The 17,666-nt window shown below is 36.8% G+C and overlaps 1 protein-coding gene across 1 annotated transcript in view; it reads right to left on the bottom strand.

Moving 5' to 3' along the window:
• LOC128238264 (four and a half LIM domains protein 2-like) overlaps positions 1-17,666 on the bottom strand; it is a 145,720-nt gene extending 128,054 nt beyond the window's left edge. Inside the window, exons 1-2 of the mRNA XM_052953985.1 lie at positions 17,553-17,666; positions 3,457-3,576 (exon numbers count right to left, since the gene is read on the bottom strand). Coding sequence (XP_052809945.1) covers positions 3,457-3,576; positions 17,553-17,666 — 234 coding nt within the window. The remainder of the gene's footprint in view (positions 1-3,456; positions 3,577-17,552) is intronic.

Raw genomic sequence — 17,666 nt, 5'->3', positions numbered from 1 at the left:
TTGACCTTTGGCCCGATGACCCCCAAAATCAATAGGGGTCATCTACTGGTCAGGCCCAACCTTCATGTGAAGTTTGATGACCATACATCTAGGAATTGTTGAGTTATCACTCGGACAAGCTTTGGTCTACCGACGGACCGACCGACCGACATACCGACATGCCTGTGCAAAGCAATATACCCCTCTTCTTCGAAGAGGGGCATAATAAAAACAAGAAATATTACCAAAAAACGTTATTTTATATTAGTTCTGTACACAAAAAATAAATATCCAATGAATAATTATGAGTTTGACGTGTTTTCTTCATTTCATTCTGTCAAAACATAACGATATATACAAAAAAATCCGTCAACATACATTTATTTGGACTAGGCAACTTGCCTACTTCCTTTGTATTGCAGTTAAAGTATCTAAATCATGTAATACCGTCTTTAATGGTAATATAAACCGGTCGGCTACATATGTTTTACCAAATAATGGGTTTATAATAAGCCACTGCATATAATGATACTTACTTTAGACTAAAATACGATTTCGTCAGTCTGCTTTCTCAAACCGTTCACAAACATCATAACAACCTGGATGTACGAATACGATTACTACTGAACGAAAATCACACGACGAACTTTTAAATTATTTTGTACAAAGTTAACTTTCCATAAACTAAAGCTGAAAGATAGATTGAAGAATTATAATCATTTTATCAATTTTATACAATATGTATTCTTAATGACCGTGATAAAATAATAAATAAGAAACATTTTTCGTTCTGAAATTTCGGGGTTTAAATTATTAAAGGTCATAAATGATCATGATCGAGGTGAGAAAAGAAGTGCGTATTCATTCATTTTTTTTGAATGCATATGTTACTCCCGAGTTTGAACAATATTGAAACAGCAGTTGTATGACCAGTTTTCTATTCTGAATAAGATTTCGTCTTTAACTTTCATTACCTATACAATGCGTGTTCAGAATATCAGATATCTCGCTTTGTGTCTGGGACTATTAATAATAGTGTAATCTTACTCCCAGTTCGCGTACATAGAAAATATTTCTGAGTGATGTGACTGTGTATAATGCTGGGTATAGTTTACGCTTGCTGTTGTATTCAGCTTTGAATGCGGGAACCAATTGATGCACGCCTGTCGAAAAGTAGCATGGTACCATAGAACGGTACTTGCAGTACCGTCCAAAAAATGGACAAACCCTTAGTGAGAAGACTTGACAGACCATCAGTGAAAAAATGGACAAACCATTAGTGGGAAGACTGGACAGACCATCAGTGGAAAACTGGACAAACCCTTAGTGAGAAGACTGGACAGATCATCAGTGGAAAACTGGACAAACCCTTAGTGGGAAGACTGGACAGACCATCAGTGGAAAACTGGACAAACCCTTAGTGGGAAGACTGGACAGACCATCAGTGGAAAACTGGACAAACCCTTAGTGGAAAGACTGGACAGACCATCAGTGGAAAACTGGACAAACCCTTAGTGAGAAGACTGGACAGACCATCAGTGGAAAACTGGAAACCCTTAGTGGGAAGACTGGACAGATCATCAGTGGAAAACTGGACAAACCCTTAGTGAGAAGACTGGACAGACCATCAGTGGAAAACTGGACAAACCCTTAGTGGGAAGACTGGACAGATCATCAGTGGAAAACTGGACAAACCCTAAGTGGGAAGACTGGACAGACCATCAGTGGAAAACTGGACAAACCCTTAGTGGAAATACTGGACAGATCATCAGTGGAAAACTGGACAAACCCTTAGTGGAAATACTGGACAGATCATCAGTGGAAAACTGGACAAACCCTTAGTGAGAAGACTGGACAGACCATCAGTGGAAAACTGGACAAACCCTTAGTGGGAAGACTGGACAGACCATCAGTGGAAAACTGGACAAACCCTTAGTGGAAATACTGGACAGACCATCAGTGGAAAACTGGACAAACCCTTAGTGGAAATACTGGACAGATCATCAGTGGAAAACTGGACAAACCCTTAGTGGAAATACTGGACAGATCATCAGTGGAAAACTGGACAAACCCTTAGTGGGAAGACTGGACAGATCATCAGTGTGAAGACTACAGTACACTCAACGAGTTAGACCCACTTTCCTCACTCAATCCGAGGGATAAGGTCGATGATCGCGGATTTCCTCCGAGGGTAAAACTGTTGCCCTCGCTAAAATCCACAATTCTGAACCATGACCTCTGACGTCATGCGCGTGATCAATACAATGTAGAATATACTATTTGTTATTGTTGGTTAAAAATAGCTATGACGTTTTAGGGAATTTTCCACAGAAAATGAGGCAAGAAGGCCTTCAACAATGCGCTGTGAACTTTGAACGCGTGTTTGACCTCCTGATTTTCTGAAAATGTGTAACCTAGCTTTTCTCAGGTGTAATGTGACAATCAAGTCGTTAGCCAAAACACCTGTATAAGATGCATGTGCAACTAGTGAAATACAACTGCATTCTTGTGGTAAGCTGACTTCATGCTAAACAGGCAGAGGAAAAGAATAATAGCAATTTACTGGAGCCGTCATAATCAGTTGAAAATTTTGATAATAAAAAAATAACTTTAGCGTAGATTCTTATCAAGTGTCTGCAGAGTTTCGCGGAGTTTACCCCTCCGAGGAACGCAGCGTTCATTATTCTTTGGTCCACTGATCACCCTCCGAGGGCCTTAAATTCATACTCCAAGGAAAGCGGACAGTCAATAAATTCATTGTGTTGGCCGCGATAGGGAAAATCCGCAGAGGGAAATGGAAAGTGGGTCTAAGTCGTTCAGTATACTGTATACAACTGGACATACCATTTGTGGGAAGAATGGACAATTGGAATACCATTCATGTGAGAACTGGATAAATTGTGAGACAATAGTGGGAAAACTGCACAAAGCAGCAACTATTTACACTCTCTCACTGGAAAACTGGTTGTACATGATGGACACTGTCCTGTTGATCCTGTCCATCTTTGCTCCATAAAGTCACAAAGTAGCATACTGTGAAATAATGATTACATATTTGTATGGTATTAATTCTTACTGAATCAACATCATAAAAAAATATCTTAAGGTATTATCATTTGTGACTTGGAACTGTAGTCACCTTAACTAATATCCCTTTGTTATTTAAATACACTTCATATAATATTATAAAGTTGTAAAGCCGGAATGAAGCTAATGTAAACAGACCCTAATAAACACAATCATTTGAAGTAAAAATCAAATCCTTGTCAACAGTAACATACCTATTGAACAGGCCCTTCCATAAGACAATCCTTAAGATTTTTTTAAGCTTTTTATAATTCTACCAAGTTGCATGTACCACAAAAATAGGGCTATTGAGGCCCCATCCTGATAGTCATGTCGATCCTCACTGAAATCTCCCAGTGGCTGTTGAAATACCTGGTATATACACTAGCCCAACCCCTCAGATGTACGTACCAAAGAACTAGCGCTACTAGATGCCCCGTCCTGGCTATCTTGTCCATCCTCACTATAGTCTCCAAGAGGCTGTTGGAATACCTGGCATGTGTTCCCTGGCTTACTTGGGTCATCGGGAACCTGCAAACACAGCAATAAATATAACCTTTCAATTTAATGGGAGATGTCAAGTTAGTAGGGTTCCAATTTGCAACCCTAATGCAGGCATGCCAAAAAGTGACATGATGTCTATATGAACTGATTGAATCTGCTTTACAACTTACTTGAGATCCAACAAAGAAACAAGAGCTGTCACAGTATGTGACGAATGCCCCCGAATGTGACATTGACCTATGAACAAGGTCAGTACATGAAAAGTTGATCTTGCCTTTACATGTCAAATACATATGGCAAGTCTTTAAATTGCGTCTGAACTAGGGATGCAAACGAATGGCAAAAGTGATATTCGAATATTCGGTAATTCTTTCGATCGAATATTCGAATATTCGAACACCAAAATGAACCTTTAAGAATTGTAGTAAACTATTATTATTCACTAAAGTAATAGTGGGGGCCCTGTTACCCTTCCTGGTCGTATTCGGTACACGCGACGGACCCTTATTGTTCCACAAATTAGCCTCTGAATTTCCCATTTACAAAATATATCCCAAGAAAAAGCAATATATCTTTAACAAAAAAACAAACCTCTGCGTTCATTTTTGTAAAAAATGCAAAATAAGATCAGGGAATTGCGTTTGTCCCGGTTAAATGACGATATGCGCCAACGTGGGACTTGCAGCCTCGTTCTGGGATTGATGTTTACGAAATATATTTATAGAAAACGACACCATGTCTAAACGTCGCTTTTGTCTTAGGTATTGTACAACAATACAGGACATATATACTTAAACGTTAAACCATACACTTTCAGTTAATTTTTGTACGCAAGAGCGTTATATTGAAAACATGGAAACAGTAACTAGCACATGTCCTTCGTATCATCAAGGCGATTTGAGCAATATCGCCAAGCTTGATTAGCAGTGAAGACAAAAAATTGGTATAAAGGCCGATCTCTTAAACCCTTAATTGGCATGGTCATTTAAATGTACCCAAAATAATTGGAATGTGTTTTATGTCACTTGTCTAACAGCCAGTAAATGCAAAATTACGGGGACTGTTTATAGTTCCCGGCGATATATCCGATATGACGCGTGTATAGTGTCATCAAGTTCACACCTATGGCATTAGGGGTCGTTGTAAAAACAAGACAGACGAAGATGACAGTTGTAGGCAAAAAGTGTATTAATTTATTATTTCAACATAAACATCGAATATTCGAATACCTATTTTGACATTCGAATACCAAACGTTCGATCGAATATTCGAATATTCGAATATTCGTTTGCATCCCTAGTCTGAACATAAAAAAATACCACCCATATTTGACAACCTACACTCTTATGACCTTATATTCAGCATTTCATTGTGAAAAGTGTATCTTTCACCTTAAAGGTAGAGACACGGGTCTTGCACGCGACACGTCGCCTTGGTATGTTTAACACATGTGGCAAGTTATTTTAAAATCTGTCCATACAAGAAAAAGTTACAGCCCGGACAAGACAACCTTTACTATATGTGCTTATATACAGCATTGTGAATAAACACCTAAGTGTGACTTTGACCTTAGAGGTAAGGACACGGGTCTTGCATGCGACACGTCATCTTGATATGTCGAACACATGTGGCAATCATTTTAAAATCTGTCCATACAAGAGAAAGTAATAGCCCGGACATGACAACCTATACTCTATGTGCTTATATGCAGCACTCCATTGTGAATAACACAAAGTGTGACCTTAGAGGGAGGGACACGGGTCTTGCACGCGACACGTCATTTTGGTATGTCGAACACATATGGCAAGTTATTTTAAAATATGTCCATACAAGAGAAAGTTACAGCCCGGACACGACAACCTATACTCTATGTCCATATACCCAGCATTTCATTGTGAATAAACACTTAAGTGTGACCTTGACTTAAGAGGTAGGAACACGGGTCTTTCACGTGACACGTCGTCTTGGTATGTGGAACACATGTGGCAAGTTATTTTAAAATCTGTCCATACAAGGGAAAGTTACAGCCCGGACACGACAACCTATACTCTATGTCCTTATATGCAGCACTTCATTGTGTATAAACACGTAAGTGTGACCTTGACCTTAGAGTAAGGGACACGGGTCTTTCATGCGACACATCGTGTTGGTATGTGGGACACATGTGGCAAGTTATTTTAAAATCTGTCAATACAAAGGAAAGTTACAGCCTGGACACGACAACCTATACTCTATGTCCTTATATGCAGCACTCCATTGTGAATAAACACTAAGAGTGACCTTGACCTTAGAGGTAGGGACACAGGTCTTGCACGCGACCTGTCGTCTTGGTATGTGGAACACATGTGGCAAGTTATTTTTAAAATCTGTCCATACAAGGGAAAGTTACAGCCCTGACACGACAACCTATGCTCTATGTCCTTATTTGCAGCACTTCATTGTGAATAAACACTAAGTGTGACCTTGACCTTAGAGGTAGGAACATGGGTCTTGCACGCGACACGTCGTCTTGGTATGTGGAACACATGTGGCAAGTTATTTTAAAATCTGTCCATACAAGGGAAAGTTACAGCCCGGACGCGACAACCTATGCTCCATTGTGAATAAACACTAAGTGTGACCTTGACCATTAGAGGTAGGAACATGGGTCTTTCACGCGACACGTCGTCTTGGTATGTGGAACACATGTAGCAAGTTATTTTAAAATCTGTCCATACAAGGGAAAGTTACAGCCCAGACACGAGTTATTGAGCTGGACACATGGCATACGGACGGACGGACAGTGCGATTTTAATATGCCCACCTTCGGTGGCATAAAAATGTCATTCCAAAAAACTGGTTGGGCATTTTAAAAGTGTTAAAAGTCGAGTAAATTTCATGCAAAATCCATGTTTGTCAGATTGATCATGTTCAGCATTAATACCTACAAAGTGATATCATTCAGCCATGCAACTGTCTATGCATTTTCCTTAGCCTTAATCATATTTCCAGCTACATAATTAAAATTGATATGCATGACATTATTTGTTAGCATCCTTGGTACTTGGTACACAAACCCTTAACACTACACATAATGAATATATGTACCTATTTAGGCAAACAGAAGTTATAGCCTATTAATTTATTGTATGAGTTAGAAAGAAGTAGCAGCCTTTACTTTTACTTTTTTCAAAAAGAGACGTAACTGAAAATTACTCTAGTTGAGTACATGTTTCTTGTGTGTATAGTTTCCATTAAAACCATTTTTCTATTTTAAGTAACAGTGACCTAGACCCACCCCCTCAAAGCAATCCGAAGCTAGCTCTTCACATAAGCTACCTACACACCAACTTTTTTGGCAGAAACCATTTTTCTATTTTTAGTAACAGTGACCTTGACCCCATACCCCTCTGCTAGTTCCTGTAATTAGACAGAAACCAATGTTTGATGCTGCAGAAACCATTTTTCCATTTTCAGTAACAGTGACCTTGTCCCCACTCCCTCAAAAACAATCCCAAGGGAGTTCTTCACATATGATAAGCTACCTACTCACCAACATTTATTACTATCCATCAATGCTAGCTGAAGTTATATGTGGAAACTAATGTTTGATGCCCTAACAAAGCGTCATCACATATCTAATAACCTTAGGTTTTCATTGAAAACCTGTTTATGAAAACCTGTTTAATAAAAAAAAAAAAATTTAGATGGAAAAGTTTCATTTTTAAAACCAATTCTGTTTACAAAATCTAAGATGTAAAGCCCAGGGAGCGGGTAGTGGGTATAATAACACAAAATTATGTGTTATACCACAGGTCAGATTTTGGTAAAATGCCTTTCATGTGAAAAAAACACCTTATGTACCATATTTGTGTTTTAGAGCACATTTATTACCCAAATTATTCTTTATGTCTTCTTAATCTTCTTAAAGCAGCACTTTATTATATTTCTCTTCGAAACTTAATGTTTTATGGCTTATTAACCGTTACTTACGGTTTAAGAAAAATGCACAAAACATCATTTTTTTAACTTAAATATAAAAACTGCAATCTTATTTTTTGTCAGCAGTCTCATATAACTGGTTTCCTTGATTTTCACAAAAATTGGCTTGTTCCAAGACAAGAAATAAAAAATTGTCAAAACTTTCAATCTGTGAGAGGGCAGCTTTAAAAGAAAACAAATTTGAAGTAGAAAACCAGGCTATTGAGACAAACAGGTCAGTATTTTTATAAATGTTTCATTTAATTTTCTTGACCGAAAATTGTGCTTAATCATACAAAATAAAAGTTTATTCAATTGAATCAGTCAAAGCATTCTCACCAGTTTGAAAATTAACAGTTCATGTCCCTTGATAATTGAGGTGTACACTTTCCCTTCATAGAGGTAGAAACACAATCATTCAATAAAGGCAATTATCAAAATTAAACATGATACTCTCTACTCAAGTCTGACAATCAGGTTAGGATTACTCATCTTGTGGCAAATGTAGAGAACACCAACAACTGAACATACATTGTATAACCACAACTATCATGTAGTGTTCATTAGATTACTATTTCTTAATGAAGCTGGATTATAAGCTCAGACTTTAAGTCTGTATATCAAGGATTATCAAAGAAAGCAGTTGGTGTCCTGTTCGAAAGGGTCATATTTGGACTTGACCTCTCACTGGTGACTGCCTTTCGGGTGAGAAGCACACATCTGATGAGGCTCCATTTTGTATGAAACATTACCCTGACTGAGTTAAACTATAATTTTTGGACTAGGGCACTTGTGGCCTAGTTCATAGCGATACTCACAATATCTGCATTCTCAAGCCGCATCTGGGGGTTCACTGACGTAATGTATTCATACGCTGTATTTTGATTGGATTGCCGTTAGCGAATTTGAATAATCAAAGTAGTACCAGAACTGATTACAATGAAAAAATCCAATAAAAATAGTTCTCCTAACAATTCAAGCTAACCGTATGTTCTTTTATTGAAGCACAAGAAATTCATACGTAGCTAGTGAGTTAATCGGGTTAACTACATGAATGTTCTTGCATACGGTCAGATTATATGCAATAAGAATATGAACATATTGGAAAAGTACTCATCGAAATTTTCCCGTTCAATGCTCTGTATTGATAGACTGGTACCCTCTTTCTCTTTTATCCGAAAAGAAACCAGTATTAGACCAGTCAGGGTCATGTGACCTGTACCAAATTCACAGAGGCGAAAGTTTACAACATGGCCATTAATTTCTGAAAGTTTGATAAAGATTTGTTGAATAATAACAAAGATGAATCCCGGACAGGGCTTATTTTGCCTACTTTAACACATCAAGGGGAGATAACTCCAGTCAGGGTCATGTGACCTGTACCAAATTCACAGAGGCGAAAGTTTACAACATGGCCATTAATTTCTGAAAGTTTGATAAAGATTTGTTGAATAATAACAAAGATGAATCCCGGACAGGGCTTATTTTGCCTACTTTAACACATCAAGGGGAGATAACTCTGGTCAGGGTCATGTGACCCGTACCAATTTCACAGAGGCGCAAGTTTACATCATGGCCATTAATATCTGAAAGTTTGAAAAAGATTTGTTCAATAACGACAAAGATGAATCCCGGACAAAAAAAAACGGACGGACAGACGGACAGACAGACAGACAGACAGACGGACAGACGGACAACCCGATTCCAGTATACCCCCCCAAACTTTGTTTTGGGGGGTATAATAACCGCGGTGCCCATCGCACATTTGGAATGTCTTGTGAATTCATACGTAAAGCGACTAAAGTGTGCGGTCTAAGTAGAAAACAACCAGGAAAGTTTGTTTAAAAAAGGTATTGTTAATATCCTTTGTATCGAATGTTGGTATTTATTTATAAAAACGATATCCATTGTTGATAAAAAAAATCCGAAGTCGGTCCCTGTTCTTTTTTTCGACATAATTTGCATGTTTCCGTGATATTTTCTTTTCGATACAAAGTTTATTTTTTTAACTTATCATTGCATGGTACTAAGCACTTTTTCAAACACAACATGATTTTTGGTATTTATTGTTCAAATACTATAAATGTTAACTAAAACCCATATGCCGCGTACCTGTATAACTTTATATTTTTGAGGAAACGTAAATCAGGGTACCAGTCTACTGTATTGACCTCATTTACTCCTGAAGATGATCAGAGCGGCCGAATGATTCAGACATGTATGTTATCACTACTTCCGGATGCTGATGATGTGAATTTCATACGTGTTTTATTGAAGAAATTTATCAATAAAGCCGCCATTGAATGCTTACCACCATCAAACGGATTTATTTTCATCTTACCGTGGGTAGCAATTTTAATTTGACACGTAAATTTTCAAGCAATACAAGTTCGTTTGATAAAATCATGTGATTTCAATTTTGCAAAATGGAGATAAAAAATATCAAATATGCGCATACTTATTTATGAAGTTTCATTCTAAATGAAGCCAAATGTATGAATATGTGCACAGCATCTTGCTTATGAATAAGATGATTGTTTACCTATGTGCATAGAAAAGTCTTGGAGCCACTCTCAGTGTAAGAACATTTTGTTCAATGACATTGTGGTAAGTACATTTTGTTCAATGACATTGTGATAAACCATCGACGTAGGTAAAACAATCTTGCCTGCTCAATTTTGATTTCCTCTCGTATAATGCACCAGTCAATTGTTAACATGGCCCCTTGGGGATATAACAGGGGGGGGGGGGGGAGTAGGTGTCCTCGTAGCTAAAGAACTTCAGCGAACACATTATATATTACCTTTTTGGACTTGTTCGATGTGTTGTAAACATAAAAAAAAAATAATATCAACATTAAAGTTATGGAAACCAGAACTAGTGTCCTCGCAATGCCGGGAGATTGCGGTGGTTTTGTCTTCCCGCAAAATATATCAGGGAGTTGCTCTTACCTTAGATCCCCGGGGTGCGGGGTTTTTCACGGGATTTTACCATCAGTTCGTTCCCGCAGGGCAGGGATTTTACCGAGGACTGACTGGACCGAAAGTCAAAGTACCTGCTGTTCCCTGCGGGGTGGGGGGGGTTGGGGGGGGGGGCGGGGTTACAATTGACTGGTGCAAACTTTACAAGTTCTTTTTCTGAAGATGCATTGTGCTCACTTTTTGCTTTCTAGCCAAGAATGAAAATCAATAATCAGTCAGAGATACAGTATGGTGATGCATTGTTGTTGATATATCAATATAAATTTGTGAAATCTTTGAGGGAAAGGTATTTGGTTATAAAATTTACAAGTGTAACTTTTGAGTTTTATTTAACAATGCAGTGCCGAATATTGTGGAGATAGAATTGAATTAATTTGTATTAATCAGTTGACTTGTGGCGTTTAGGGAACAAAATTAAAATCAAAATATTCAATAAAGTTCCATTATCACCCAATGTTGTGGAATAGTGAAGTAATGAAGATTTAACCTCACAACAGTCTTTCTCAAATACTGTCCAGGCTTTTTTAAGCTGAAGAATAACTAACCTGGCAATGTCAGACCAGAAATCATCTTGGCATGAGCTTGGATCACTATGTATTATTATCCACCAATTGAAACCACGGCTCCCACATCCGGGGGTATACCGGGGATAGCCGTCGAAATGGGCCATGTTTTTACCTTTCAGTAGGCCCCGCAGTGCCGGGTCTTCCCGGAAAATACAGTGTGGATGGGGCTTAACCTAATGTCCCTTGGGTGCGGGTGCATTTGGTGGGGACTTAACCACCAATGTAATTTAGCTGGGGTTGGCTGGACCGAAAATAAAAGTCCCCGCTATTCCGGGACAGGGGGGGGGGGGGGCATGGTTACAATTGACTGAGTCATTAGCTTGTGTATTCAGATTCAGGGTTTTGGTGTGCGGTTGAAAAATTAACTAATTGTCTAATTACATATTAAAAGTTAAGAATATATATTTATTTATATAAGTTATACTTTACAATCCAAATCAAAGATACATTGTACTATCCAACGCAAGAAATGTTTGTTTATTCAAGTAAATAAAGCAATCCCCATACCAAGGAACTGCAGTATTGCTTAACCAGCTTAATTGACACGAGTTGGAGTTCAAATTGCTGCAATTAAAGGCACATCTAGTTTTCAGAATTATCCAAACTCTGATTTAGCAACCTTAGTATAGTTATATGAACTACTTTTGCAAAATGAAAGCTTTTTTAGATTTACAAGGACGGGTGAAAAGTATTTGCCAAATGTACTGCAACACCTGATACATGTTGCCTACGAATCCAACAAATTCTAGGCACTCCAAATGTTACAGTACTATTCAATTCGAAGTGCCTGAAAAGAAAGCTTCTTGATTCTACATTCAACATCTTCTTTCTGTATGACATATTGGACCAGGGAATCATGAACCTACAACCTTTTGCAACTATTGAGATAGGGAGCTATCAGGACAGTGACAGAGGACAATACAAGAATGGTCAACTGCTGCATTTATTGAGTTATCTAATGCATACAAATTAAGACGGAGAAAATAATTCTCATTTTTCCAAACTACTTCCTTAGCATCTTGTATGTAGTCTGACATGTAGTTGTCTTTTACAATGATTGTTCAAAGTTACAATGGCCCTGTGGGTTAAAGATGCTCTGTCCATGGGGTAACAGGTTTTGTACAGAATAGGGTTATAAGTACTGCGTTTTGATCCAGGAGGTTGTATTCGACTCAAGTAGATTTTTGCAGATTCGGTTTTCACAAGGCACAAGCCGAGTAAAATCAAAATCTACAAAAAACTACCAGAATCGCCATAATATGACATTCCGCCATATCCGGATCAAAACGCAGTACTTATAATCCTTTTATTATATACACTACTGATTAGATCACCTAGAAGCCACATCTTTGCATAATACATTGCATTTTAAGGATGCACTCATTGGTTTAATGACGTCAATTTAATATTGCACTCGAGTTTATAAAGGTCTGCCCGCGCCCTATAATGGCTACATTATGGCTTGACCCCGTCACATCCCCAAGTGTGATTTAAACAGAATTTTGAATCCAAAGAGGGAGTTTTACCCCCATCGGTTGATGGGATATTCGCCAAAGGAGTAATTTTGTACCCAAAATGCCGCGAAACCTGCGATGAATGACATCTAGAGTGGCCCCACAGCTCTGAATATTGGATATGGCTTCATTTCTCTAGTCTTAACTACAGTTGTAATTTAGATATTTAGTTGTACAAAATGTATCTTAAAAAACATTTATGTGTAAGAATGGTATTTTTTCGAGGATGGGCAAGACTCGCGATCAGTTCATTGACAAGAAAGTGTTGTGAGAACAGGACTTTCCCCCACGATATGTATTTAAATTTCGAATATATATATATGAACTGACCACTATGTTGTTGATGCCCGAGTATTGCCTCACTATTTAATTAAATTGAAACTTCTTCAAGACCAGAGAGTGCGTTGACATTACTTGTTTTCCCTACATGTTTTTTAAGTGTTCATGTACATATACAGAGAGGGACGGAATATGGGTTAAAGTATTTTGTGATATGTATTGCATGTGGATTGATGATGGGTATATAATAAAGAATATGATCATGTTTGGTATTCCATCCTCACAAGCAGTGTCATGAACTGCTGACACCATGTTATGAAATTTGATGGTCACTGTATTTAAAAGACATTTCAATATTTCATACTCATTTCATCTGACATGATATTCATCTCATCTTAGTCTACTCAACTTGCTTTGTACAAAAGTCTGCAGCAGTAATAAGAATATCATGAGACAGAAGGCAGTGCCTAATATTTATCAACAGCACTAAGTTATCATGGTAACATTTTATATTAATTGAATACCAAGCACTAATTAAGAGGGAGAAAATAATTCTTCACTTTTCAAATAAAAACTACTTCCTAATAGCATTGTGTATGCAGTCTGATATAGGTGTACAATGTAGATGTCTTTTACAAAGATTGTTCAAAGTATGGCCCTATGGTTTAAAGCTCCCCTGAAAAAGAGGTGACAGATTTTCTATATAGTATATAATTACATCATTGAAAATCTTCTCTGAAACTGCAAATAACAGATCTTTGATATAAAAGATTTGATCAAATTAAAGAAGTATGTGTACTTTGGTTAACATACGCCAAACACGTTAATTAATTTATACAAGTCTGATTAAACGACTTTGAGAAATTCAAAAAGAACTATGACTTTATCTGATTTAACGCTTTAGCCCCACACCCCGCCCCCATCACTCTACACACACTTAACGAGATTTTTCAAATTTCCTTTGCATCTTGCAAGCACTTTAAGTCAAAAGTTTAAGCTAGCCCATTAAACAGTGACCCCTTGTGATGTGAGCCGATGTTTTCAATGCTTAGAACATGGTTGTCAACATTCCCCTTAATGAAGCCCTAGTCCATCAGTGCTTTCAGCACTTTGATTGTCATATCTAAGGCCAAATGCAACATTAATTGGTAAGGCTGTAAAAGTCAGATACAAAGTTTGTTTCATCTTAGACTCATCTTTATTCTAACTTAAGTGTACCATTGTGCCATCACTCTTCATATATTCTCCACATACAACTAATTTATCATTGTACTTGAAAAGAAGTTCAAAGTCCTTTAAATAATGTCGGAATTCATTTGATATGCATTTATTTCAATTACAGTATATATAAGAAACTTATTGTTAGTGTAGAGGATATGGAGAAACAAAACAACCATTGTCATACAGCTGTAGAATCACTTCCTGGAATGTGAAGTTAGCTTCCGACATGTCATGAGATACAGAATAAACCTTGAATTATTAGTGAAACTAATGCATCTTCTGTTTATATTATGCATGACTTATAATGCAGCTATGAAGACTGGATTTTTGATATTTTTCATTGCAAAAATAAAACATATACACAATTGAAGCCAAAAGTACAAATTTACTTCAAATAACATTCTTATACTCTCAGGGATTTTCTATACTCGCCTTTTTTTAACCACTACTTTACCTTAACAACAATCTTTCATTTTTTATTTTGGTCAAGAAAAGTGAATCAGCCTGCAAATTTCTCCGTTTTTATAAAAAACTGGAACAGGTGAAGACAAAATCACATTTGAGTTAAACTCAATTTTATAAGAAAGATAATGCTCCAGTTATAAGTAATTCTATCATTCAAAACAATACCCCACAAAATATATATTTCATATATCTGTTTCAGTATTTCTTAAATTGTCAGACAATGAAATTAAATGTTTTTTTGCATTGTTTAACATCAGCTAAGGCTCGACAATAAATGCATCAGACTGATCTTTACGCATTAATTTGCATTCTTTTGGTGAAAAATATAACTGGCCACGTAAAAATATATTATTAATTTTACATTTTTAAAATAACCCCACTTGGGCTATGTTATTGTTAATTGTTAATGCCTTCACAGAGCGGACTTTAAGCATCCCTATCAACTTGAAATTAAGGACAATTCAACATTCATCTTCAAAACTTACAACTTAGCAATTTGCATTCTTAACATTGTTATATTGTGTCTTTTTAAACAATGTTGCATGCTGGAAGTCAACACTGACTGATATAACCAAAATAAGATAAGACTTATTGATAACAGCATTTAAAAGGATAATGTAATTTAAACTGACACTAGCTGTGGCCGTGGATTGAAAAAGAAAGCCCTGCAGCAAATGTTTAACACAAAATTGCAACACCTTGGGGTTGAAATTACATTGAAAATGTCTCGTTCAGTACATATAACAATCTTGTTACATACAGTGAAGTGAGAAAAATATGTACTTTTGTATACACTAGACTTTTAATATAGAAGTAAAACAAATGACATTATCAGTCACCTACTATATGTATGTAAATTTACTTTACTTAAGAAAAAAACCTTTATTGAAGGAATAAGGTATTTAAAATGAGAACTAACTGCCAGATGGTGATCATGTATGTTGAGGAGTACCGGGGTCTCATGAGAGTAGTATGCAATATACAGTATTCATGGGCTCGTTAAGGAGTACTGGGGTCTCATGAGGGTGGTATGCAATACACAGTATTCATGGGCTCGTTAAGGAGTACTGGGTCTCATGAGGGTGGTATGCAATACACAGTGTTCATAGGCTCTTTAAGGAGTATTCATGGGATTGTTACAGAGTACTTGGGACTCATGAGAGTGGTATGAAAGACACAGTATTCATGGGATTGTTAAGGAGTACTGGGGACTCATGAGGGTGGTATGCAATACACAGTATCATGGGCTTGTTACAGAGTACTTGGGACTCATGAGGGTGGCATGCAATACACAGTCTTCAAGGGCTTGTAAAGGAGTAATTGGGACTCACAGAGGTGGTATGAAATACACAGTATTCATGGGCTTTTTAAGGAGTTCTCTAGACTCAGGCGGGAGGCATGAGATACACAGTATTCATAAGCTTGTTAAGGAGCACTTGGGACTCAAAAAGGTGGTATGCAATACACAGTATACATGGGCTTGTTAAGAAATACTTGTTGTCGACTAGTGAAGTAAAAAATGTAGCAAACTTTTAAAAAAAATCTATCCCACCTGTTTTCTAAAAGATTTTATGTGTTTTTCAGCCATGGTTTCTTTGTGTATTTGAGCCATGTTTTATTTGTGTATTTGAGCCATTGTCTATAATTATGTGTATTTGAGCCATGGTTTATATGTGTATTTGAGCCATTGTCTATAATTATGTGTATTTGAGCCATGGTTTATATGTGTATTTGAGCCATTGTCTATAATTATGTGTATTTGAGCCATGGTTTATATGTGTATTTGAGCCATTGTCTATAATTATGTGTATTTGAGCCATGGTTTATATGTGTATTTGAGCCATTGTCTATATGTGTATTTGAGCCATGGTTTATATGTGTATTTGAGCCATTGTCTATATGTGTATTTGAGCCATGGTTTATATGTGTATTTGAGGCATTGTTTATATGTGTTTTTGAGCCATGGTTTATATGTGTATTTGAGGCATTGTTTATATGTGTTTTTGAGCCATTGTTTATATGTATATTTGAGCCATGGTTTATATATGTGTATTTGAGCCATGGTTTATATGTGTATTTGAGGCATTGTTTATATGTGTATTTGAGCCATGGTTTATATGTGTATTTGAGCCATGGTTTATATGTGTATTTGAGCCATGGTTTATATGTGTATTTGAGCCATTGTTTATATTTGTATTTGAGCCATGGTTTATATATGTATATTTGAGCCATGGTTTAAATGTGTATTTAAGAAATGGTTTCTATGTGTATTTGAGACATGGTTTCTATGTGCATTGAGTGGTTTCTATGTGCATTGAGTGGTTTCTATGTGCATTGGGTGGTTTCTATGTGCTGCATTGAGTGGTTTCTATGTGCATTGGGTGGTTTCTATGTGCTGCATTGAGTGGTTTCTATGTGTATAAGAGTCGTGGTTTCTGTGTGTTTCAAACTTCTCTCTGAGAAGTAAACACATCCTAAATTTATTGCAAGTTTAAATGGAATTTTGATATTTTCTTCGGTCTCTGTTAGATCCATAATATATATGGAAACTCCTCACAATTAATTAAAAAGAATATGAAAAAATAAGATTTTTGTAATAATAATGTTATATTTCCTGTGAATATGATTTTTAACTACACTCGTTTCCTACATAGCCACAAAAAAATGTGCATTCAGGGAAACTTTTTTTTCATTCGAAAAGTTTCAGGGACAAATTTCCTGTTAACTTATTAGCTGCTGCTGCTGTTGTTGTTCAAATTCCATTATGTTGCTGCTGGTGATAGTGATTGAAATACAGTAGCATGCACTTTGCAAATATTGTTTTTGATAACCTAAGCACTAAATTTAACAATTTAATTTGAACTTCTTGAACTGAAACCTTCAGGCAATAAACACAACACTTCGAGTCACTTGTACACTGTATTACACCAAGCGGAGTGCGATTTAAAACCAATTTACGGATTAATAACTTGTTAGGAAAGCTTTGTCATACCATTAAGAGTAGGAAATTAACTTACCTGCCGTTCATTGTCGTAGACTTTCATGAATTCATACTGGTTCAGCTCGTCTAGAAACTTGGAAAACTCTTTTTCTGCAGCAAGCGCGGCTTTTGTCACCCTGTCCGTCGCCAT

The sequence above is a fragment of the Mya arenaria genome, chromosome 6, assembly GCF_026914265.1.
Source record: "Mya arenaria isolate MELC-2E11 chromosome 6, ASM2691426v1".
NCBI classification, from domain to species: domain Eukaryota; kingdom Metazoa; phylum Mollusca; class Bivalvia; order Myida; family Myidae; genus Mya; species Mya arenaria.
The sequence above is the reverse complement of the archived record's forward strand: the minus strand, read 5'-3'. Positions and strand labels throughout refer to the sequence as shown.